The sequence below is a fragment of the Pelodiscus sinensis genome, chromosome 17 (assembly GCF_049634645.1).
Source record: "Pelodiscus sinensis isolate JC-2024 chromosome 17, ASM4963464v1, whole genome shotgun sequence".
NCBI lineage: Eukaryota > Metazoa > Chordata > Testudines > Trionychidae > Pelodiscus > Pelodiscus sinensis.
The window spans coordinates 27,282,096-27,308,825 of NC_134727.1; the positions used below are offsets into that span (position 1 = coordinate 27,282,096).

Below are 26,730 nucleotides of genomic sequence, written 5' to 3' on the forward strand. Positions count from 1 at the left end.
ATTGTAATTAACTGACATTCAGAATGTCGTTGCCACTTTTTTGCAGACACACACTGATGTCTACTAATGATATCAATATACAACTCACTGGCAACAAATTCCTCTAATTCATTAAAGCCAGAGTTTTAGGATTAATATCCAAAAAAATGCAATTGTTACTGTTTTGTATTTTGAACCAGTGCACGTGACTAGAAGAGACCATCTTCTAGCTACGGAGGATAAAATTTTAAATATTTAAAACCCTAGGGTACATCTAGACTACACCTCTCTGTCTAATCTACATCTGTCAACATCGAAATTGCTAATGCAGCAGGGATTTAAATATCCCGTGCTTCATTAGCATAAACATAGCCATCGCTTTTTTACAGGATCTTTCGAAAAAGGGTTTATTTTTTGAAAGATCCCCATCTAGACTGCTGGTTTTTTTGTTTTTTTTTTTTAAAACTCCGTTTCGAAAAAAGCGGTGGCCATGTTTATGCTAATGAAGTGTGGGATATTTAAATCTCTGCTTTATTAGCAATTTTGACATGCCTAATCTACATCTCTCTGTCGACAGAGAGGTGTAGTCTAGACACAGCCCTAATGTCTATTGTTTGGGTTTGGAGTTGCTTGGCTGGGTTTTATATGTTTGTGAAAAAAAACCTCACATCTTGTTTAACGCCCCCTCCCCCCCCACACACACAATGGGAGCTACTTAGTCAAAGATTAATATTTACATGAAGAGTTCTTTTTTTTCATCAATTCATATGTAGTATTTTTTCTCTTTTTAATAGTATAAAAATAGTATGTATGTAGGTTAATTTAATCTTTAAGAGAGCCAGCATAGGTTTATGCACCATCTTCAGTTCCTCCTTGGGTAAATTACCCATCTTACTTTTGGCCCTCCACACAGAGGTGTATTACACTGAGCCATAACAGTGTGATGCCTTTAATATTCATTGTAATATCCTTCTACTGTTTCGAAATCCAAAGCAAAATTGGCGCACATGAGGTTTAAAATAGAAAGCTAGAATCTCCATCTGAGATGCAAGCACTAATGACATTTAGACCCTATAGATAATTTGAGATCTCTGACCCAATCAAGATGTCTAGACATTGGGAGAGGCAAAAAATCATTATGAGTGCAATGTCCAGATAGACACTTCACTCTGCCTATTTGTGTCCCTGAAGTCTGGTAGGCATGTCTAACTATGGTTGCAATGAAGGCTAATGTGTCATTTGTTGCCTTCTGAAATGTTAAGTGATTCAGATGCCCTGTATATAGTAAGTAATATGTAAGGCAAATGGTTGATGCTTTGGTTAGCTAACACCTGTGAAATGCCAACAAAGGGAAACATCATGGCATCATTTAAGATATATGGCATTTGTTACATTTAGGAGTATGAAACATTTAACATTTTCTTTATGAAACAGTTTAAATAGCAACATTGCTATGAATGTCAGTTATCCATTTATTTACATAGCTAGAGACCGTATCCAGGGAACAAGGTGATGCAAACATAAAAGCCATCAGCACAAGTGATCAAGGAAGTTGGATTCCTTACATGATAGATTGCCACGTCCTTTTATTTATAGCTTTTAACCCAGTTATGGCTACTCTCTGATCCCTCATTCAGATTTAGTAGCATCTCATTTCAGATAAACTGGTGCATTTCAGTCAAATCATAAGGAACTCCTCAGTATGAACAATAGTATCATAATCTGGCACTGAGGAGGGAGGGATGGAAGGAAAACACACACACATCTTCATAAGCATAATAAATGGTGTGGAGTGTATTACGAGTCCTCTGCACTGGGGCAAATTTCACCGTAGGGATTATTCATGCTTACCAACAGCATGTCATTATTTGCATGTAGTGGCAGCTCTAAATACTTTGCATTTTACAGATGTGCCAAAAAGATTAACTGACTTCCAAGGTCACACAGATGTTCAGTGAGAGTCAAGAACAGAACCCAGTAGTCCTGTCAATAACTCTTCCATAGTAATCACTAGACATTATGAGCAATCAATGGCATTTAAATATTTCCTTCATCCATTCAACAAAAAGCCACAAGCAATACTGGAACCTGGTAAAAGTAATATTTCCCTTTTTTCCCGTTGACAAAGGATGACAATATTACCCATGGCTATTTGCCAGAAATGTACCACAAGACATAATGCAGCATTTCCATTTGATCTGCAGTGGTGCATGATCTTTTGTTTGAGGAACTCCCATTAGCAGATGGCAGTTCTGCATGTAGAATATCCAGTAAGGAGATGCAATGCTATTCTCATCAACATCATGGATCAGAGGGAAGATATGTGGCCCTTACTTTAAGGAATATAGCAACAAACAAACAAACAAACAAACAAACAAACAGACAACAAACACGAAAATCCCCCACACCTTTTCATACCACATTAGCAATGAGTATGAGTAGTCATAAGCTTTATAACTACTAGTATGAAACCTGCCTTTTACTTAACTCCTCTCTTCAAGCAACATCTTAATTAATGCTAAATAAGACCTACATCTTCCTTTTTTTCTTAAAATAAAGGAAAGGTGGGATGGGTTTTTGACCTACTAGGAAAAACTAACTTCAGCTCAAATAAAATTACAGGCATTGTTGATGATCTTGCAGGGAGTTATACAAGTAAGTAGACTCATTGGCTTCCAAACCCTTTTTAGAATTTCTGGGCAGGCTTATAATGGAGTCTTGGATCCAAAACTCCCCTTCTGATTTTGGTTCTTGGATTTGATTTAAAAAATAAGACTATTTTCTTGTTCCAGTTTGGTTTGATTATCGTATCCGGAAATGCTTGTTCTTGTAAGATTTCAGAATAGGTTGGTGGACAAGTCGCAAGATCATCCAAGCTAGTGATATTGACATAATTCAAGGCAACAAAGCATAGTGCTATCCCGTTAACAAGATGGAGTTTGTCAGTTGCTTCCTTGTGACTAGATCTGGTAAAAAAAGGTGACCAATTCTTTTGTCTCAAAAAAAGGTCATTTCACCAAAACCAAAAATGTTTCATGGGAAAACATACCTGTTTTGATTAAAATATTTCTCAGGTCTGGATGGAATTCCAGGTCTAAATAAGAGACACCAGAATATCCAATGGCCCAAGCACTCACAATGAAGTTGGGAAACTCATGTTCAGGCACCATCTGTGCCCAATTTGGACCAGGAATTGCTGTTCTAAGGTATCAAAAATGGCAAAAATATCCCCATAAGACATTAAGTCTTGGTTTTGCTCCACATTGGAATGAAAACAAAATATGAAACCTCAAAAGTTTGTGTGCAATAGAATTGTTTTATGGATAGCCTTACTTGTGACTGAAACAAGTTATAATAATTTTCTTGTGGATGTGGATTTTTAATGATTGCCTATTTTAATGCAGTAAAAGAGAAGATATTGGGAATTTTCTCCGAGTTCTAGGATTCCAAAGTCTATTGTGCAAGGTTTCCAATCTTACTTCCTCCACAAAGGCCACTGCTGCTCAGTAAAATGCTATCACGTCCCTAATAAGGGTTCTTAGAGAGAAACATCCTCTGAGAGGCTCAATGTGCTTTGCTCTTGTGTCCCACTCACGTTGACTCCTTTAATCCCATACAAGGAAGCTGGAGTCTCTTAACTTCAATGGAAGTCTGTGGCAGCAGCGGGCATCCAGAATCTTGCAAGAGCTTTGTAGAATTAGAGTATTAAAGAGTGAACTTCTGAAGGATTGGGACTCACTGGATCATGTACATTGCTGAGCACTTTGCCGATGCTTAAAAAATAATAATGTATTTCTAACGTAAGTTATGGTGTTAGTTTTAATTCCTTATGTAGCTATAGGAACTTGGAGCCAATAAATATGCAAGTAAATTGTTGCTATTCTAATTAAAGTACTACTCAGAAAAGAAATAAGATTATTTCCTCAAGAATGTCCTATACATTTAAAGGAGAGCGGATTGCTGAGCCTCAAGAAATGACACACTTGTATGGTAGTATATAGATTTAGATTTCAGACATAAGGGTGATATATATTGCACATATAGGGTGCAGTCTATAGCCCCAAGTCTTGCTTTTGCATTATAAAGGCAAAGTAAAAGCACAGTGAGTTCTACTACAGACCAGCAAGAAATAGATTTAGGAATTTGAACATATATTAAGCAATACATTTGTTTCAGTAAACTGGGTCCTATGTCAATCAGAACACACTTCTAAAGCTGGGTGACTCTTATTAGGTTCTTTACTCTCTAAAGGTTATAAAAACAAGGCCATTTCAAAATATGCTTGAGATCATTTGACCTGTGAAATAGCCCTTCACTTAATCTAAGAAAATTAGCATTGAAACATAATTTTACTTAGTTGCAACTTAGGAATTTGCCATTTATCATTCAAAGATATTCTAATCATAAACAGAATTACAGTAATAAGTCAGAAACCATTTGTGTTTGATAATTAATAAACATTTATGCTGAACAAACCACAACCTAACAGCAACTGTCACAGGTTCTAATCCATGACCTGTGAGAAACAATTTTTTTCATTTTTTTTTGAAACTTCAGTAAATTTGCTGATGTTATAGGGTAGCAAATAAAAAAAGTAAATAAATAAATAAATAAAGCAAAAAGTTAAACAGAAGTAAGTACAGCCAAGAGACAAAAGGAACTCCCTAAATAGTTTTTATTGTAATAATCAGTGGTATATGCAAGATGTACTTTCTTAAAGGGTGAAATGCATTCATTTTGAAAGAAAGAAATTAAGAGAAAGGCAGATCTGTCTGGAATGGAGTTGCACGTAATTCGTTTTCAAATTTCATTTGGTATTCTCCTCACTGTACAAACAGTACTGCTTGTTGAACAAGCCTTCTGTGCTGCTACTTTATTTAATCTGCATTTATAAATACTATACCCCTTGAAGCCATTTCAACTACAGCCTTTGTACATAAAAACATTTCAATATTTTAATAATATTCACATTTCTTATAAATCCTTTACAAATCTTTGAACAAATACATCAGTAGCTCAGATTCTTTCACCCCGAGCAAAATCAAGTAATTGGTGTAATAACTTTATGGTTTTGGAGCAAGATCAAATGAATGAATCTCCTTTCAAGTATTTTAATATAAAACTATTATACTAAATAATTTGATTAATGAATTTCATGCCAAGGAGTAACATTCTTTTAGAAAGTCAAAATTCTAATAAGCATGTACTTCATGAAGAACGGCACAACAATTTTTAAATCCGAAAAAGCATGCAAGATACAATTAGTTATCTTTAAGAAGAAAGCAAAAGCAATTTGAAACAAAAGACATGAGATCAGAGCTTAAAGCACACATGCAAAATTAATTTAACATTACAATCACTGGTATCTTGTATAGTGCTTGAAAGCAGAAAAATATATGGTAAGATTAGAGGTGGTAGGCAGGAGAGCTCAGAGCAGTAATGAATATATATATTTTTTTAATCTAGGAAAGAGCACCTATGAGCACTAGAGACAGAGTGCCAACCTTTGCAGTGTCATCACCAACTCAGTCAGAATTGATTTTTTGAAGTGATCCCCAGCAGTGAACAAGTGTACTTATATCTTGAAAAGCACATCATGTAAACCATCTTATTGAGATGAGTGTGCTCACACAGAGGAAAAACAACATTCTAAAAGATAATTCCCTGGTGTCTGTTCTTTCATAAATATACTTTTAATGGCTAATATTTGTCTATTTGTCCAGCATCTGTGATATAACAATTAAATATGCCATTAAATAACTTGTTCAAGAGTCTGCCAGTTTTAAATGTCACTCATTTTGAAACCATAAGACAATTTGTTTGCAAATTCATGATAAATAGGAAGTAAAAAAGTTTCATCATTCTTATTGCACCTTTTTAAAAATTAAGTGTTCAGTAATGCTCTTCTTGTCCCCAGCAGTTTGTTCTGGGCCGCTATTTAAAAATAAGTTTAATATCTCAGCTTAGTAGATATTGACACACTTATTATGAACAAATTCACTTCAAGAACTCTGATAAAAATAGTCAGATTGTGTCCTTATCTTGAAATACTGATGCAGAATGCTATTCAGAGTTTATAGAGGGTCTCTGTTTAATCATTGCAAAGAAATCCAACATTTTAACTTCATCAGTGAAAACCGATTCAGTTACTTGCACAGGTCCCAGAAGCCTCGTGCTTGTAGATTTAAGAGCACATTGCAATTATAGCATAATGAATGAAGTCATGTCTTGTGATGAAATAACCCACTATAAAGTTACTCCATTGATGGTATTCAGTCTTAGTAATAGTAAGCAGTGATGAACTATTATACCTTCAGAAATCCTTTCAAGCCACTTGAAAACAAGTGTGGATTAGGGTTGCCTTTTGTAAAATTAGAAAATCAATTTCTAAAATTTTAGATCGTCAGGTGAATGTCCAGGCAGAATGGCCAAATATTAACTATTATTATTGCTTATAATACATTTTTAGACCCAAACCCTGCCACTGGTTTCATATGGGTAAAGAATTTCATCAACATGGAACCAGCTAGAGGATTGAGAAGTTGGAATGTAAACTTTTTGAGGACAGGTATAAGGTCTTCATCCATGTTTGTATGACACTTACAAATTGGGAACATTGAGTACTACTGCATATACTAATAAAGTATGACAGATTTACAATACCTTTTGTTGCAACCTCCCTGCGTCCACAGAGAGCCTCCTGGTCCCATCTGATTCCATCCACCCCCAGGTGGCAGACAGGATAACTTCAAGCAATACCAGAAGTGACCAAAAGCTTCTCGATTTCATTATATCAAGTCTGTTAAGAGCAAAATGACAATTATCAAACCACCATGTGAAAAAACCTCACACAGCTTGCAGATTCAGTAGTTTGGCTAATTTATGGCAACTATACATATAAACATTGCTTGTAAATAGTTCCACAAGTAATGGAATAATAACTTGGGTACAGTTACCAAGTTATGTACATTTTTCCTCTTATTTTAGTAATTTGCTGTATGATTGCTTGGTGTAAAGATGAACGAAGGACACCTAGAAAAGATAGCATGGCAGAAGAGAGTGGAAGGAAAGTGACCCCAAGGAAAAAGAGGAGGAAGTGGTGGATGGACTGCATCAAAGAAGGTCAACAGGTAGACGTTAGAGCTACCTTGAACAGATATACATGGTGGAGGATTGAATGATGATCCAACCATAACTGATGAGATAAGGAAAAGAGTGTTTATCCCTTCTCCATGTGTTGCTCATCTTCACAGACCTTGATCCTCCAAGTTGCCTACACAGAAGAGGAATTCTTTGAGGCAGGAGCTGTCCCTGTGTGTACAGGTAAGGCCTATTTCATTACAGCCTCTACATGAACACAGTTTAAAACCGTGGAATAACAGTTTAAAACCGTGAAAAAGGAGTAGAATTACAAAGCTTCGGTTCAGATTTTTAGAGATATGTAGTGTCTAAATCCTAAACATATATTGAAGTGAAATTCAATGGGGCTTAGGGCCTAAGTCAGCTAGGTGTTGCAATGCTGAATGGAGCAAAGGCTAAATGCATTAAAAAAAATCTAGGCCATCAAGCAAGTGTCTCATTGAGAGTTCATGGGACATGAACACCTATGTCTCAGGTGCTTCTGAAAAATCCCACTGAGGTCTATTTTCAGTTCAGCTCTCTATGGCTTCATGACAGCTGACTGCAAGCGCGTCTACATAAAATATCTTTTTTTTACCTCCTACTGTTTCTACGCACCTCTGACTTCTGCAGATACACATTTTCTATACCACCTGGGGGCAGAGATCACGGACTAAGCAGGACTGAGCTGAACAGTTCTTGGACAGAGTGTCATGGTACATCTACACAGCAGGGCTTCACTCGAAACAAGCTATGCAAATTGAGCTACCTCATCTATGTAGCTTATTTCGAAGTAGCTTATATGGAAATTGGGAATATCCACACAGCAATTATTTCGAAACAGAGCACTCTTCCTCCAACTTCCCTTACTCCTTGTACAATGAGGCTACATCTACACTGGCATGATTTTCTGAAAATGCTTTTAATGGAAAAGTTTTCCATTAAAAGCATTTTCGGAAAAGCACATCTAGATTGGCAGGATGCTTTTCCACAAAAGCACTTTTTGCGGAAAAGCGTCCGTGGCCAATCTAGACGCTGTTTTCCGCAAAAAAGCCCCGATCGCCGTTTTCACGATCGGGGCTTTTTTGCGGAAAACAGTTCTGTGCTGTTTACACTGGCCCTCTTGCGCAAATGATTTGCGCAAGAAGGCTTTTGCCCAAATGGGAGCAGCACAGTATTTCCGCAAAAACACTGACGATCTTACATGAGATCGTCAGTGCTCTTCCGGAAATTCAAGCGGCCAGTGTAGACAGCTGGCAAGTTTTTCCACAAAATCAGATGATTTTGCAGAAAAACTTGCTAGTCTAGACACAGCCTGAGGGTTACAGGAGTCAGAATAAAAAGTCCTCCAGCTTGACAGTATTTCAACATTATTTCAAAATACCTTAGTCCACGTCTATACAGCAGGCAGTTTATTTTAAAATAACTAGCGTTATTTCGAAATAATGTTGCTGTGTAGACGTACCTTAAGAAAAGCCTAGAAAACATTCAGAATTTGACACTAGTAGTGGCATTTTTCCTTTAAGAAAACCCAGAACTAATTAGACTTGCGTTATGTGGACCCCTAGTCGTTTCACTGGGTCTCTCTATCAACATAGGGATCTAGCTGCTGGAGGAGAGTTTTTGACATGAAGTGAATTTGACATGCTTCTGCACCAAGTTATCTAATAAAGAGTTTTACTTGCTGGAGCAGGCAGAGGAGATTTCCCAAGGCATGGCCCACATTATTTCACTATGTAGTAGTAACCAGGAAGGTGAGACAACCATTCCAAGACCTCCTTACAGCAAAGTCTCTCTCATGGACTGTGCTCCCCCATGAAGTGGTAGTAGTTCTTTTGACAGTGCATGTACCTCTCCAGCCATGTGCCTCTGAGCTGGCTTTAGAACCCCTTCATCCCCAACCGGAAAGTTCCCTCATACCTCTAGGGCAGCATCATTTAATTGGTATTGCATGGCCCGGGCCCCGAAAAGAGGTCCTATTACATGATCCTATTAAAAGAGGAGTTTCTAGGTATAGACAAGGACTCTAGGCAAAGGGTAAACAGTCTAAGGTGGCATTACTGACCGCATGATTTTTAGGTTGGGCTTGTGGATGATGCATGTTCCCCCAGCCTCCTGAATTTTGATTTAAGTTTTGTTGTGCAAATTTGAAGTCTCCTCAAAGCATAATCATATTAAAAAGTGACAAGTTATGTTTCACATTTTAAAAGAATATCATCAATATTGCGTTTCAGGGGAAAGCTAGACTTGATTCTGTAGAAAGATTCACTACTATAGGGAGGGGAAAAAGTTTGAGAGTTGTGGGCTTTGAAATTTTGTGGCAAATATTTTTACACAGCTCTAGTAACTACTTTCGTTTTAAAAAACAAAAAAAATACCACCACCACACCAAAGGAGTCGTTATGCCTAATCCAGCTCCCACTGAAATCAATAGGAGTTTTGCTATTAGCTTGAACAAGAGACTCCCCCGCTTCTAATAGTTACATCATTAATGAATGAAGCAAATTATTTGGCTTACACAGCATGCAAGCATATTGGTTACGGTTAGAACTGAACACTATACATTACATGGCAGTTGCTAAATTAATCCAGGCGTAAACAGAAATGACTGCATTGAAGTTAATAGTTTCACTGGGATAAACATGGCCCTTGAAAGATAGCAAGTCACTGACAAAAAATGTAAAACAAGTGAAGGACTGTATCCAGTCTTGGTCTAACACCACGAATTTCAAAGCTTATGCCCTTTTACGCTAGGGCAGAATTTGGTCCTAGATATTTTGTCTGCCGGAATGTGTACTGTCAATAAAACAAACACCAATTACAGCTGCTCTGCACACTCATCAGCACATGTGAGTCCTTACTATTCCTCAGTACTAAACACTATCAATTGAATGAGATGAGGGTGAAATCAAAATTTATTAGGCTTTCTAAATTCTAATTAGAAACTCTCAGATGTAATGCTATTAGAGCCATAAATAAATGTGGAATAAACCAAAGTCCCTATATTAATAAGCTACAAGTGCATTGTATTACAAGCCATGCTGGCATGGCAATCCTATTCCTTATGCTTTCACAGAAGCATTTTGCATCATTTGTTGATACAATCCCAGTAAATAGAACAATTTCACTTTGCAATTCTGGAGATTTCTGACATCTGCAGTTTGAAGTTATAATGCCGCAGCTCAAACATCAAAGAACTAGCCATGCTCAGTTTTAAGTTTTGCCAAAATCTAAGACGAAGATGCAATAAAAAAAACTATGTAAACTGTGGCAAAACTCCAATTTTGCCTTGGGGTTTCTGCTCTTCTAGGCAGCAAGGGTGTGCCACAGACTTGCTGTGACCCTCAACATAGCCTCTAGGAACCAAAGATCACAGGCTACTGAGCCGCCTTCATTACAGGTCAGTGAATGGGTTTGGTCTGAAAGCCCTCCTTAGCTTCAATTTTCCTTCCCAGAAAATGTTTCTGTGGTGATATAGAGAGGGGTTGGGGGAACCCGACCCACTATCTACTCTGGCTTCTAGGCCAGGGATCCTAATGTCACTCACTGATAACAGATAGTTTTTCCTCCACTACCAGAGTTATATAGCCCTGCCTTGGCCCACTTCTCCAAACAGCCCCTCCCAGCCCCTTGCTCCTGATCACTCTCATTAGCCCAGTTCTACCACAGTATGTCAGCTTATTTCCAGCTTCTCACCAACCACCATCCCAGAAAGGGAGCCTTTTCAGCTAGTCCTAGTAGGTTCTTAATAGGCTGCAGGTGTTCTGATTAGCCTGTCTCTTACTTGAGTCTAGCAAGTTCTTAACTGTCTCCAGGTGTCTTATGGTGTCTGCCTGACTTAATTGGTTCTAGTACATTCCTGATTGCTTTGGAGCAGCCCCTGCCCTGGTCACTCATGAAGCAAACAAATAAACAAAAAATTCATTCAGTGACCAGTACACTTCCCTTTTACCAGACTACTGCAGCCAACTGGTCTGAGTCTATCACAGCATATAGACAATCCCCCCACTGACTTAGATTTTCATGTCTTTGCCTCTGGACAGCAGTGCATTTATCCCAGTATGTAAGGGTGAAGGAATCTGGCATCATTAAAAGAAAATCCAGTCTGGTTAGAATAAAGCATCCATTATTTGAATAGCAACTGATAACTCAGGGTCCTCATTGTGTGACATGGTCCCATAGGTGCTACCATAATACAAATATGGGCTTAAGAATGATCTCCTTTCAGGTTTGTAAGCTATGTCTTATTCTATGGGAAAAGACAGACATGGACTGTTGTAAAGTTATGAATCTTTTCCAGACAGACCTATATTAGGGGAAAAAAAGTTACACCACAACTTTCTAAAATTATCACTGTTATAAGAAAAAATGTAAAGCCAAATTATTAGGTATTATAACTTGGATCCCTTTACACCAGCTGGGTACCTGTCTTGGGTTCTTCCTCTTCAGGATTCAAGTTTGCTTTACAATTATATAATTAGTGAGTTTCTGTGACCTGTAAAAAGTATTTTGATGCCCATCATTTTTGTAAAATGCTATTAAATCTGAGAAAGTAGGCAGGAAAATCATTCTAAGGTAACCTTGCAGCAAACCATAATGACGTTAAATTACATTTCCAATTAATTATCTACAGTATCTCTGATTACCTCTGATTAATACTTCAATTTTGATGAATGAGGTGCCTAAATGGCACCAAGTGCAATATGTAAATCTGTGTGTCAAATCCCATTTAAGACAGGGAGCATTTGTACAGACTTTAAATAACAACTGAATACTTTGTTAAGAGCTGTTTTGATCGCTGTCTTACAGCTCATTCTTTCAATCTAGGACATGCTACTGGACAGATTCTGAAAACCTTAAGTCCTTTTGACATCACCACAAGTGAAAGATGTTGAGGAGTTCCTCAGAACCTTTCAGGACTGGACCTTGCATCATGTTTGGTGTGATCTTTTCACAGGTTTAGTTCCATGGTTGGCTTGTGGTTAAGCTCAGAGAAATGTTTTCCCACAATATCACCTCATTACCCCCCACACAACTGACTAGTTAAAGGTCAATAATATTGGAAAGCTGTTTGCAAGATCCATAAGTAAGACTTATTAAAGGGCGAAGTAGGAGAGGAACCAGATATTTTATTAACTCAGTATTCTTCAATGTCAGTTGCAGGATGAGTGGTGGTAAATCATGAATGCAAAGATCAAAGTGATGTGCAATTCTACTGTTATTTTGTATGGGAATGTAGCCCCAGTCCCTCTTTTCTTTGTATGCTGTATAAGGGTGTGTCTAGACTACTGAGTTTTGTCAACAAAAGTGGACTTTTGTCGACAAAACTATACCTGCGTCTACACTACCGCTGAGTTCGTTCGACATAACGTCGACAGAACTCAGCAGTTTTGTCGACCCTGGTAGACCTCATTTTACGAGGCATAACGCCTTCTGTCGACAGAGTTCTGTCAACAGAAGGTGTTATTGCCTGTAGGGTTGCATCTAGACTACAGGGTTTTGTCGACAAAGCAGCTTGCTTTGTCGACAGAACTGAATGTGTCTAGACACTCTATGTCGACAGAAGTTTTGTTGACAGTATCTGTTGACAAAACTTCGGTCTACAAAACCCTGTAGTCTAGATGTACACAGATGGCTACCTTAGTTAAGGACAACAGCAAGAAACCATTACCCCAATTTTAAGAAAGTTCCTGCACATTAACTTTCAGCTGTACCGCTTCTCATTGACCAGCTGTGTTTATTCAAAAAAGACAACATCTTTTTAGATGGGAGACCACAGTTGATCCAGCAACAATTATTTTTTAAAATAATCTAAACTTTTAACCAAAAAATTATTATCTGGTTGGTTCCTCTACCATATATCAGTTTAACTTCTTATAAAAATCCATTCATTGTTTCACACACAGAGAGCTTGACAGAGCTAAAACTGCTCATGTTTATTTTTAAACACCCCCGACAAACGAGTTAGGAGATAGATACTGTCTCCACCCTTGGTTTCTTTTCATTTGTTGGGGGGGAGGGCCGAGGGGGGCGCGTGCTTGTCTATTACCTCTCATTTATCTTTCCCAATTGTATGCTTTTCAGGTCAGAGACTGGGGTCTTACTCTATATTTAGACAACACCAAGCTATTCTAATCAAAATAACCCAGATCCATAGGAATATAACAGTTTGTAAACACACACAGAAGCTAATTACACACATTCAACTAGTCATCCTAATTAGATAACTGAAGGGGAAAAACTTGATTTGTATTCACGTGTCTGAGTTCATCTACCTAGCTTCTCTGAAGGTAATAATTAACGTTCCTGTTATTTTGGTAGGAAACAGTGTCTCTTTCCAGCTAGGGGGCAATTTCCCATCTACACTACGGCTGCGATGATTGTTTTCTACCCTTACATTTCTGTTGTGAAACAGTTTCGTTTGGAGTAAGAATCTGAATCCCGTGTGGGGAACGTTGAGGGGGCCAGGAGAGATTGGGTTGTTACAAATTCTTCAACTGACACGGGTAGACTTTGGTAAATTCCAAGGGTTAAAAAAGAAACAAACATTGTTACAATTGTAAAAAGCCAGAACAACAACCGAGGCGACACCTAGGGGCCAAAGATAGAGAAAAGGCGCATGGCAGCCTAAGGAAAAATTCAGGACCACAGCCTGTGGACAGCTCCTCTTTTCAGAAAAAGCCCAAATGTTATTTCTCTTCAACTCGTCAGTCCCTAGCACTATGGGAGCTATTTCGTCAAGATCAGGACGGTATGGAGACAGATCTTTGGTTCAGCTATTTCGCATGCGATTTTTTGAACCTCACACTTCTATTTTCCGTTTCACAACACAGGCTGTCTGGATTCTTGCTCCTCAAGTAAATTTAAAAAGAAGAAGAATCCGAGCCAGTGAAGTTCCTCGCCTTTCCTTGCGCTGCAATGTGGAGGAGCGGGTAAATACACATTTCAGAACAACCCGGAACTCCCCCGAGTGCCTCGCACTCCAGTTTACATTTGGAGACAGCACCATAGAGGATACTGTAAACTACATCACCACGCCAACGCTAATCATTCGTGTTGTTCAAAGCCTGATCTCATCTCATAACCCAAGAGACGGTGATCCGTTAAGTGATCATTTTACGCGAGCGTTGTGCTTTAAAAAAAATTGGAGAAATATTTCCAAACTTGTTAAATAACCCCTCTCCCCAAACACACAGTAGCAAATGCACTTTCAGAAGCCCAGAGGAAGAATTCGCTCAGGTTCTAGTCCTATACAGATCTGGGCTGTGGAATTCAGCCCGCCTGTGGCTTCCAGTCTTTCCATAACGAAGCTAATTCCTGGCCTTCAGGTACTCCTGATTATCCCCAAAGCACAGGGCTATGGGTTAAACCGAATCTACTGCCAAAAGGGGGGGAAAGGTGGCTGGAGATGTAGACTGGAAGGGGAGGACAAATGAAAAAAAAACCTCACCCTGGAATCATTTCAGGAGCCCATTAACAAAGTAACTCCTGGGGAAAAAAGCGATTGCTAAAGAGACCGGACTAAGGGGGAGGGAATTAGTTGTACATTTGCGCAGGATGCTAGGCTGTTGGGTAACTTGCCCGTGTGGGAGCTAGATTTCCTGGTTTCTTTCTCGGCCCCCAGCACACCAAGGAAGCGGTTGGAGTTAGGGATCTCCCGGTAAGTTAGCGGATGACTGTTCCGGCAGCGGAAAGGCTGCTGGCATCAGAGTGTCTATAGACAACGGTTGTTATAACCGCTGCGTTTAGAAGCTGGAGAAAGGGCGACCCGGGCAGCTTTGTCGGAGCCCGGCCAGCTCGCCGCTGGAGGGTTCCGCGATTCACTTTGCTTCGCCCCGCTCCCGCCGGGGCTGTTCCCTGCTCCCGGGTGCCCTCTTAAAAAGTCTTGTTGCTAATCCGAGGTTTCCAGCAAGGTAACCGAGCAGACCAGGAGCGCGAACCCTGCGCTCTAGAAGGGCCCGGGAGCAACTGAGGAAAAGGGACGGAGCAATGTCACAGTCGACCCAGGGAGATTGTTCGAACCCGCTTTTGAGGGGGTGGGGGTGTCTGGTGTTTTTGGAGGCCCTTGTGCCTGGGATGCAACCCACCGGCTCCTGCTCCTCTCGCATGTGCTGCCTCTGGCGTTCCTGGCAACCCAGTCAAAGTTGTGCGGGCAGGAGCAGGCGCAAGGGCAGCCCCCGCGGAAGATGCAGGCGAAGCAGCTTTGGCAAAGAAAAGGAAGTGGCCTAGGCCACCGCGGCTGCTCCCCCCCCCCCCCCTGGCGCTCCTGGGGCTCACTCCCCTAAGCCCTGCGAGCCACAGCAGGGATGCTCCGCGGAAAACTGGAGAGAGGTGGCCACCCCCCTCCGGCAAGCCTGGGGCTGCACCCCACGTCCAGAGACCGCCCTGGGCTCCGGGGTCCCGTGCACTAGGGTTTACTGCGCCTCCAAAGCGGCGACTCCTTTCTTCTACTGCCCGCCCCCCCATCCCTTACGCTGCATTCCGGAGCAGAAATTGCTCCGTGCAGCCCAGGTTTCCAGCCGGTAAGCGAATGGTGCAAACTCCGCTAGTCGTTAGCGACTCTACATTCACACCCCAGCCCTCCGCAAGCGCCCTGCAGGTGGCTGGCCCCTGGAAGGAAGAGGAGATCGGTTTAAAAACTCCGCACACGGATGCTGCCCAGGCACCCCACCTCCCCATGTAAGCAAGGCTTCTAGCAGGCGCCTTACCTGTAGTATGCCGTGGCAGGGAGCACAGTGCAGAGCCTCTAGCAGCTAGAAGAAGAAGAAAAGGGATGTCAGAGTTTTGGTGTATTTTTTTTAAATCTCCTGGTGGGGAGGGAGGATGAAGACGTCGGCAGGAGCGTTTGTGGGGGAGAGGGGAGGAAATCGTGAAAGGCTGGAGCCTGGAGAAGGCAAACCCGGGGAGATCGAAACAGAAGACGGGAGGGAAGAATTAAAAAAAAAAATCACAACACAGTCTCGGCGGCGGCGGCAGTCGCAATCCAGGAGGTGTAAACGCCGAATCCTGCCCTATTTCTGCTGCCTGGACCGGAGCTGCCTGACGTCACCCCGCCATTTGCATATTCTGCCCAATAGCTGACACCTGTGCGGGGCTGGGAGCCGGGGAGGATGGAGTCCCAGCGCAGCCAGACGGGCGCTGCCCCTCCTGGGGAGCCAGGTAGGCCGGGGGAGGGCAGGGAGAGTCGTAGCTCCAGCCAGCGGCTCCGTCAGCCGCACTGGAGAAGCACAATGCTGAGTGACAATCCGGTTTTGTTCAGGGCTGGGAAAAGACAGAGCCAGCTCCGCATCCAATGTGACTAGAGGGCAGGACTAGGAACCGGGGTCTTTTCCTAGCTCCGGTTCACTTTGTGACCGTGACCAATGTGCTGTGCCCCTCTGGGACTCAGTTTCCCCACTTTGAAATGGGGATCTCACCCTCCTCCTTGTGTCACTACTCTAAGCCACATTGGCACTGGTTGAAGGATGCTTTTAATAACCCCTTCCCCACTCATCTGAGGAAGTGGGTTTTGTCCACAAAAGCACATGATCTATATATTTAGTCTCTAAGGTGCCATAGAGCTACTTGTTTAAGTTACAGCCTAACACAGCGATCTCTGAGACCTCCCTCTTCGGTAGCAATTGTCAATCGGCCTGTCAGTAGCACTCCCAGCCCTTGGAAAGTCATAGTATTTGGTCTAATGTACTGACATTTTTTGTTGCTCTTCCTGCAGTGGCCATGTAGCAGCAGTGAAAGTAACTTAAAATTTCTTACCGGCAATGTCCTAGTGCAACCCAGGTCACTGCCAGCTCTTTAAATAGCTCCCTGGTGGCTTCTGCTAGCAGCTCAGCCAGCTCTTGCTGAAGCTGTGCACCTGGGCACATCCACTTACTTTTTACCTCTGTATCTAAGCAAAAGGCTTGCAAAGGACTTACTGGAATCAGAACACGACACCCCTTTTTACCCTGGTGCAAATGCCTGCCCAAGGTGCACAGGGATTGTGAGTCAGTCAGATTGAGAACACAACAGAGTTTATTTCTAGCTTTCCTATCTGAAGAGATCACACAAGACAATATTTCCAGGAGTGGGAAGAGGTGAACTCCCAGACTCTGAGTCACTCAGCTGATCATTAGGAGACTCTGGCCTTCAATGGCTCAGCCAGAGCAATGAGGATGGCTGAACAGGCTTAGAATGGCAGATAAGAAGCAGGAGTCAAATCAATGAGTAGGGAGAGAAGAAATGAATTACAAGACCGGAACTTTTGTCTTATCTGCAGAATTTCAGTTTTCAAATCTATTTAAGTGAGGGCAATGCTAGGTTATTAGGCTCCACACAGTTTAATATCACACTGATTTTGGCTGCTATATGGAGTCATTGTTCCTCTATCCAGAAAGGTGACAAAATAGGCTCCCATTGACACTGCTGCAGACTTAATAAAATAAAAACACAAACTCAAAACAAAAAAACCCCAGGCTTTAATATCACCAAAAAGACCTAGGACTACTGACTTGTTGAGATTCTGTAGACCAACCAGCTGCATTGCTTAAGGAGGAAGACAGACTCCCTGAGGAAAGCTGCTCTAATTCCTAAGGAAAAAAGTGGAAGATGCAATAGAAAACAAACAAACAAACCCTGGTGACGTATCCTCTGAGAAATGGGCTGCTATTAAGTCATTTGAAATAGTCATTCCCAAATATAAACACAGACTGAAACTAGCTGTTGTCAAGTTTGAAAAGCATCTGTAAAATTGCGGCGCTCTCTACATGTTTCTCACTAGCTAAAGTTGGTTTGGGTCACAATTACTATTGTTAGGATGGGAATGAAAATTCTGATGCATTATCATCCCCAAAATGTTCAGATTTGACCTGGATTGTTGCAGTTTGACACAAGCATGGAAGTCATGTATTTCTTGGGGATCCCCTCATTCAATGACTCTATTTCATGTTCTCAGTGGAGGCAGCAGGAGCTATTTTAAACGGTACCAAAGACTTAAAGAGGAAGGGGAAGTGTTATTCCCCCAAATGTCACCAGAATAGGAGAATGTCAAGTGGCCTATCTCCCTCAAGATAACACTGGATTGAGGGGGCAGAGGGAGAGAGAAGCTATTACAGAGTTTGGAAGAGGATGGGTTGGTCACGGAAGTTCTCATGAGCCAGATGTGGAGACTACAGAAATGCACCAGAGACATGAAGTCTAGATCAGCTTCTATGTTCACAGATGTTCAGACCCCTATATCTTCTCCAGGCCTGGCTAACTTCTTTTCACTATGTTTCTCAAATCTTGGACTAATTCTTCCCAAACCTTGGACACAATACCACACCTTTAGATGCATTCAAATATTTTCACACTCTTCTCCACAACTCATTTGCTTCAAAAGAAAACTGTAAATACAGGCAACCCCCCCTTACTTACAACCTAATTGGTTCCTGGAGAATCATCGTAAGTCAAGCCTTCATAAATCAAACCCTTATTTCCCGTAGGCGCAATGTTATAAATGGCAGTTCCATTCCTGGAAACCCATTTCATACCCTAAAAATACCAAAATTGACTATGGAAATGGAGGAAACCTAAATTAAACTCCAGTATATGCCTTTACTAACATTTATTAACTTAAAAATAGTCCAAATAATGCACAAAAATAACTAAAAAGTGAAGACCGATGTGGTGGAGATGCAGGCAGTTCAAGCAGCAGCTGCAGACTGGCGAGTCTGACTGACCTTGTGTGTTTCCTTTTTTGGGATGATGTGTGGAGTCTGTGTCATATGCCATTGTAAATGCAAGCTGTGGATGTAAATTGATGGGGGTGGTGGTTTAGGAGCTCTCTCGCATGAAAAAGTGGTCATAAATGTGGGGGGTAGTAAGTCGGTCAGTTGTAAGTCAGGGGGTCACCTGTACAAAAATTTGGGGGATACTGTTCTCTGAACAGTTTTAAAATTGAATTCCACAAAACACAATTTCACAAAAGGTATTGCTTTTCCACAGAAAATGTTGATGTTCAAAAACAATGCCTCAAAACAATTTTTCATCTGAAAACACAAATATTGTTATTCCAAAATGTCACCCGTGTGCCTCCTTCACCAAGGCGGAAAACCATGGTGCATTGTGTGTGATGTAGTCTGACCAGGTGACTCAGGCTATAGAGTAGAATTTGAGCAAGAGGGGTCTGAACTAAAAATCCCATGATGCACTTCAGCAACATTTCAGAGTCAAAAGACTTAGTTTTTCCACATAAAACTGAAATCTGTAACACTGGAGGGAATCCTCTATGAAGGGGAAGGTGGGGGGTGGAGGGGTGCAGAGGTTTCACAATTTGTGAATGGTGAAGGGGACAATATAGGAATTGGGCAGGCTAGGGACAGGGAGTGCTCACAAGCTAGGAAATGGATGGCTCCACTCTACAGAGTTTACCAAGAGACTGGCAATACAGAGATGACCTTTTCACAGAGCTCCCTTCCATAGGGAGTTAGCCTCCATTAAAACAGGTGTCCTGGGGGAGTAGAAGAAGAATTTTGAGATGTTGGGAATGTCACACGAATGACTTTGTCTTCCTGCAGCTCCATCAGCATCTGTGAATTTTGGCACCCAACTATGGTTTATTGCAGAGGTAGGACCACACTGTCCATTAACATGCGATGGAATGATGAAAGAATAGTTCTGTTGAGGGAATGCTTTCTGAGTCCACAGATATTTCAGTAGGGTGAGACTGTTTATACATGACAGCAAGGTGCCAAGGGGAGCAAGTGCCTCGCAAGATTTGGATGCTCTTCCATATTAGCAACAGTGAGTGCACCAAGGGCAGCTTTCCAGGGAAAAGCAGAGAAGCTAACCCAATGCTGCACAATATTTATGCACTGACTAACATGTTCTTTTAAACCACACAAAAAATATAGTTTGACTCATACTCATTGGCCATTTAAAATAATTGGGACCATACAATTTCCCACCATCTGGAGAGCTGCATATCCTGGGAAAAGGGCAAGATTTTAAAACTTAACACCGTATTTAGGTACCTAAATGACCTTTTCAAAAGCAATCAACATCCTCATTTCCAACTATTTTCATGGCAGATCCCAGTGCTTCGCATTCTAAACATTTGGGATCAAGTATTTTGAATCTTTCTGTATTTATTTTACCACCTTTACATTTTAAAAGTATTTATTAAAAACAAATGACTGTCTAGCACTCCTCTAACCTCCCAGAAGCTCCTCCTCTAATCACGAAGGGCAGGTTTACAAAGCAGGGCAAAAGTCGAATAAAGCTATGCAACTTGAGCTACATCAATTGAGTAGCTTAAGTCAAAATAACTTAATTTAACTTTTGGCCCTGTCTACACAGCAGGAAGAACACTCTTTCTTCGACTTCCGCTAGTCCTTGTAAAATGAGGGTTACAGGAGTTGGAGTAGGCTGTCCTCCAGCTCGCCATTATTTTGAAATACTGGCTTGAAGTGTAGACACACTCTTTTATTTCGGAATAATGTCAGTTATTCCTAAATAATGCTGCTGTGTAGACATACCTTTAATGAGCTCATATTTTTGCTTGCTTACATTTACACTATATTGGGAATAGGAATTTTCTAGCTGAGGAAGTTTCTAGTTGAGGCACAGCAACTGGCTGGCCCGTGTGTACCAAGATGTATTCTAATATTTCCATTGGATTATGTGGCACTTTCTAAAAGGCGTGATATGTAGTATCCTCTTTGAAACTCTGATGTGCCCCAAGATACTCTTTACTGGTTCACACGGCTTACATGTGCTGGCAATGAAAATGACTTTTAGAGACAGAGTGGGAGAAATAAACTACTCTCACCACTGGTGATGAAAAATGGATACATTCTTAATATTTAGAGATGGATGAGTGAAGGAATTCAATGCAATGCAGCTTTTTAACCAGGAACACATAGGGCCCGAATACTATAAAAAGAAAAGGGTGATTCTAGGTAGCAGAAAAGAAAAATGGATTGATTTAAACCAGACATAGGGAATGGGGATTTTCCTGATGCAGAGGAAAAGGAAGCAAGGCACTGCAGGACTAGATAGTAATCTGTAATATTGAACTGAAACCAGTTCATCTGAAGAAGAGAAAAATCTTTTCTGTAGGCTCAAAGTGTATTGGAAACTAAAAAGCCAAATGAAAGTTCTTTGAAAAGTCAGATGACTTCAGAGGCGAGTTAGTATAGCTTGTGTTCTATAAAATAAATATGAGTGACAAGAGAGAGTCTAAGAGGAAAAAGCAGACTAGACTTGGAGGAAGCCACAGAAGTACCGGCTTCATCTACATTAGGGGTGGGCAATAATTTTTGATGGGGGGCACTCCAAGAATTTGGAAAGTGGTCAAGGGCCATACTCTTCCATATTAATGGAGGAGGCATGAGGTCTGGGATGGAGGTTGGGTGCAGAAGAGAGCGTGCAGTAAGATTGGGGTGCAGGAGGCAGTTGTGACCTGGATTAGGGGACTAGGATGCAGGTTTTGGGGTTCTGACCATGGGGAAAAGGGGGTTGTGACCTGGGGAAGAGGACTAGGAGGCTGCAGGGGTTTGGGTTGTGACCTGGGGCAGGGGATTGGGGTGCACGATCTGGGGGTAGGAGGGGGGCAGATGGTTTGGGATGTGACCTAGGATAGGAGGGGGCAAAGAGTTGGGGTTCCATAGGCAGGCTCTGGCTGGGAGACTTACTCATTTGACTCCCAGCCAACAGTCTTCCCATGCAACCTCCCTGCCTGCAGGGCCATGTGGTTTCTCAACAGCTACAAGCCTGAGGGGAACAGGGAAGGGTGCTTCCCAAGCTGCCTGTTGACAACAAGTAGCTCCCATTGGCTAGAAACCAGCCAATGGGATTGTGCTGGGGGCAAGAGCAGTGCACAAACCCCTTCCTCTCTTCCCTAGGCTCACAGCTGATCCAACAGCCCACAACGGCTGCTTTTATGAGCATCATGCAGGGGGCAGGCAGGGAGTCTGTGGGCTGGATCCTGCTTGTGTGGGGTAGTTTGCCCAGGCCTGACCTACATTCACTACTATATTATGAATACATTTGCATGATTTTTTTTAAAAGAAGGGTCCAAAACCAGCTTCATCCCCCAGAATCTTGCACTAGAACTTAGGATCATTTTTTAAAAAAAATATAGCAGGCCTGAATCTCATTTACACTAAGGCCATGGATGGAGAGTTCACTCTCAGCTCAGGAAGCTGGCCAGGCTGGGGCTAGCCTCCATCTGCCCAAGACCTGTCCCCCTTCTCCTGCCAGGGAACGGTGGCCCCCTCCAGTCCCGATGGACAGTATGGCCCACCCTACCCCTACACGGCCAGGAGGATGAGCAATGCAAGCACAAACTCTGGCTGCCTAGAGTCATTGACTGCAGGCTGCCCTCAGACCTGGCCTGGAGTTCTGGCCACAATGGAGGAGCCCCAGTGGAAAGCAGGAGGGGATTGGGGCAGAGCATGGATGGCGCTACACAGGACTGTTTGGAGAGACACAGCCTCTCCGGGCCTTTGTTACTCATTACCCATGACTAGTTTTACTCTACACGGGCAATACTGGGCCTTATATTGGGAGTAAGTTATATTAACACCCTCCCGTAAAGGCCCTGTGGACAAAATGATCTAATTGTAAATGAGGATTCAAGCCACGGAGAAGAACCATAGCCTCATTTTTTTTATCCAGTTGTCCCCATTAGGGTAAATTGGCATGGAATCCAGCTGGAATTAAACCTCTTTCTGAAGCTCAATCCTTTTCCCAGCCCCCATTGCATTTTATACAGAAAAGTAAGCCAACCCCATTCCATCTTCAGTCTCATGAAAGTTTACGTCAATTAAAAAAAACGGAGTAAAGTAAAAGGCAGAAAAACATACTTAAAAAATAATCACCACCACATCACACAACAGCCTTCAACGACAGCCGCGGCAACTCATTTGTGTAACGTATGTTGAAGAACAGATGGGGCTCTCTTGTTGGAAAAGGTTTGTTCTAAATTAGCTTAGGCATAGTAAGCCTATACTGAGGAGTAACATGACCAATATAGACAAGACTCTTCAGTTTCCACTGGTCAAGATTTTAAAGCTTAGCCAGGTAATAAATATAATATTAAGTAACTTCTAATACTGTAATTTCTAATACTCTTAAATAAGATGGAGGAAGAGATAAAACTATCTTATTTCAAAATTAAGGTTTAAAGTACATCAAGTCATTTATTTTATCATTAAAAAAATCCTATGCATGCGGTGATTTGAATCCAGGTCTGTTATAGAACAATTTATTTGCTATTCTATCAGGAAGCTGCTGAGGCACCATGACAGAGGGATTTATGATTGTCATTTTTAATGACTAGAACCAGGAGCCTGAATCAACACTGATTAAAAGAGAACTACATTCAAACAAAACTAGACATTTATTAAACAAATACAAATGTGACAAGAGACATGATTCAATTATTAGGAGTCCGTCTTTTAATTTCTTATTAAGATGACAGCATGTCTCTTTGCCCACATACATTCAGTTAAACCTTTTCGCTTTGACAGTGCATAAAATTATCCAGGCTAACTCTATATCTTACTTTTTATGTCAACTTGAAATTTGTCATCTTTTCATTATACTCTTGGTCACAAACTAATAAGGAGGAACAAGCTTAATAGCAGCTTCAAACCTCTAGGGATTATGTCAGTCTTGGGTACATATGCCAGTACAATTAGCATTTAGAGTCACCTAAGCCTGTGGCCATTGATACACAAACTTACGCACTTCAGGCCAGGTTTCAGGGTGCTGCTCGAATGCACATGGCATTGGTCAGTGGGTTCTATGTGATGATGGTTGAAAGCTAATATTTGGACTCTTCTGATCAAGTCACTGCTCTGAGAAGTGTTAAGTTTCCCCACTTCAGTTAGAATGCAGCAATTAGAAGGAGGCAAAATACAGAAGTGGCAAAGACAGAAATGGCATTAAAACATGCTGGTCACACCCTTTCTTCCCAGTTATGCTGGCAGCAAGGAGCCCGTGTAATACACAAGCCCTTTGATTAGCTATACAGCTGGTCCCCAACTTATAAACGCATCGACATATGACCAGCCGCACTTACAACCAGCCTCCCATTAAGCAAGACCCCGACTTACTAACAGCAATACGTGCTTACGAACAGCGTGGTCCTATTGAAATGAAAGGGGTCTGACTTACCAACATATCGAGTTACGACCAAATGCTTGGAACATAACTCGTTTTTAAGTCGGGGACCGGCTGCACAACACTTCTGCAGACACTGGGATGATCCCTCCTCAGCTGGTTAAGAGGGCATCAGGGCCAGTGGTGTGGCTCACAAGTACCCAAAGTGTCTCAGGACATCAAGCCTAGTGTTTCATTGCCACATGTTTGTAAATTGTCACACATTTGATGAAGATACCACAACACTGGATTTCAAGTCACTTTGAATGACCTAGCTATTCTATACTAACAGCAGTTACAATACTTGATTCTTGTTTGGAGAGCTGCAAGCCCCCCAAAAAGGTAACAGATGTTTTATACCAAAAGGAAATACTAAAAAAAAGGTAGAAACAGTGGTTTGATTCATTTCACAGTTGTAGTCTTTTGATTTGTTTGTAATTTTCTACACTACTGCTTCCAATATGATACTGTCTGGACCTTGGATGACAATAAGAATGGGATAACAGATGATGAGCTCAAAATACTGCACACAATCATCCTCACCCTACGTGTACCTACAATCAATATGTCACTTTAAGGAAGAAACCATCAGCTACTGGGCAAAGTTTGGAATATAAAATGTCACAGCACCCAGTATCTATTTCTTATTTACTTACAAGCTGTCAATACAGGTAGCTTGTTGCTGTGTAGAAGACATAGGATGGATGCTTCATAATAATGTGTCTCATATAGATGAATTAAAACCAATATGGCATGCATGTACATTTTTCAGCAGCTCCCTTCACAGCAAACATACACAGGGCCAAACTCAGTGCTAGTGTAAACAGATGCTTCTCTTATTGATTTAACTCATTTCCATCTTCTCCCCCCAGATGCAGGGGAGAACCTGTTGGATTCAGTGGGAATTATGCGTATACAAACAGGAAGAGAATTAGGCCTGTAAGTACTCAAAAAATAAATTTGAGTGCATAATTTTCTGAACTCAGCTGCTTTTGTAAATAAAGCTAAATTATGTCTTCACTTGCCACACTGGAGATTGATCATCTGGCATTTGATTTAGGGAGTCTAGTTAAGACCTGCTAAATCAAATGCTAAGGGCAGCTCCAGTCAGCACTGGCATTCCTGGTAGCTGTGAGGCATGAGGGAAGCTGACAGCCTCCCTCTGTGAAGATGGCACCAAACTTGGCTTAAGATAAACCAACTCCAGCTATCTATTTTACATACTTTAAACTGACCTGCCAGGTCTAATGTAAACCTGGCCTCTGTGCATACACAGAAGCACACACAAGTCTTTCCCTTTGTTCTCATAAAAAAGGGAAAAATCTCAAATGCCGTGAAAGTTTTACCCCACATATTTTATGCCAGATTGTTTATTACATGTGTTACAACAATGCTCAGGAAGCCTAGTCAAGGACCAAGGTCTCATTGTCTGTACCCCAAATAGTTAAAGTCTAAAGGTCAGAGAGCATGCAACAGAAAAAGTTCTTAAAGTAGATGAGACCGTGTAATACTAAAATAGAGTTTAGTAGAAAATTAGAAGTCTCTACAGGCCACTAGCATAACATCTCAGTCAGTGTGAACTCAAGCAAGGTATGTGAGCAAAGATGAATGTGCCATGTACTATTGTATTGTCCCTATAGTGAGATGGCTGGAGGGAAGCCTGGAAGGTCCATACATTAATGGAGGTCCCAGCTATTCAAGAAAAAAAATATATGAAACAAGATCTAAATGAGGCTCCAGAGCTGCAGAAAGGCAAACCCTTACAAAAGAGCAGCGCGAGTAGAATAACTTGATGGACAGAGAAATCAAGTGATTTAGTGCAGGTCCTTGACCATTTACAGCTTTTAAAGGTGAGAGGGGCAATTTCTGTAATAGCTCAAAATTAAAGGGCCCACCATTCCATCTCTGAAATGATGGGATTTTGTCCTGGAAGAGTATCTCATTCAATCAGTCCATTAGCAGCCAGACAGAACTCATCCACACAAAAATAATTGGCTATTGATATACAGTAAAACTGAAAAGTTACTTATTTTTGTTCATAGCTACAGAACAATGTCCTTTCCATATAACATTTAAAGTCATTATAAATGGTTACTGCAAAATAAAGACATTCCTCAGATGGATGAAGCTCTATTTTAAGAATATATTTTAATCAGAAAGGTGTGGCCCAAAGTTGCTGGCATTGGACTCATTGTGCACACACGTCCATAGAGGAGCCCTTATACTGAACTTTCACTGTATATAAGCTAATTAACTTAATTGTGGTCTTCTTTTAATCTAAAGACATAGAATGTAGGCCTTGATACTTTCTAGCAGATGATACCTATTATATTGGAAGGAAATCGCTCCTCCCTCTGCTCTGAGGGAATAGGAACAGAGTAAAAAAGAGTTATGTCTTTGGCTCTTAGTCCCTCTGTGCCAGCCATCAGTGAGTACAGAAGAGGAGCTAAGCCAATGTTGCTACAGTTGGGCTACGTCTACACGACGAGGTTTTTTTTTGGCAGAAAA

At 41.3% G+C, this 26,730-nt stretch overlaps 1 protein-coding gene across 2 annotated transcripts in view; it reads right to left on the reverse strand.

Moving 5' to 3' along the window:
* Positions 1–26,730, reverse strand: part of FSTL4 (follistatin like 4) — a 600,213-nt gene that overhangs the window by 567,767 nt on the left and 5,716 nt on the right. The window contains exons 1-2 of one of the 2 annotated variants that reach the window (XM_075900373.1): positions 15,807–16,390; positions 6,643–6,778 (exon numbers count right to left, since the gene is read on the reverse strand). In XM_075900373.1, the coding sequence (XP_075756488.1) occupies positions 6,643–6,768 (126 nt within the window). In that variant the 5' untranslated portion in view covers positions 6,769–6,778; positions 15,807–16,390. Of the gene's footprint in view, positions 1–6,642; positions 6,779–15,806; positions 16,391–26,730 lie in introns of those variants that run through there. The other variant, XM_075900372.1, reaches the window with a different exon arrangement.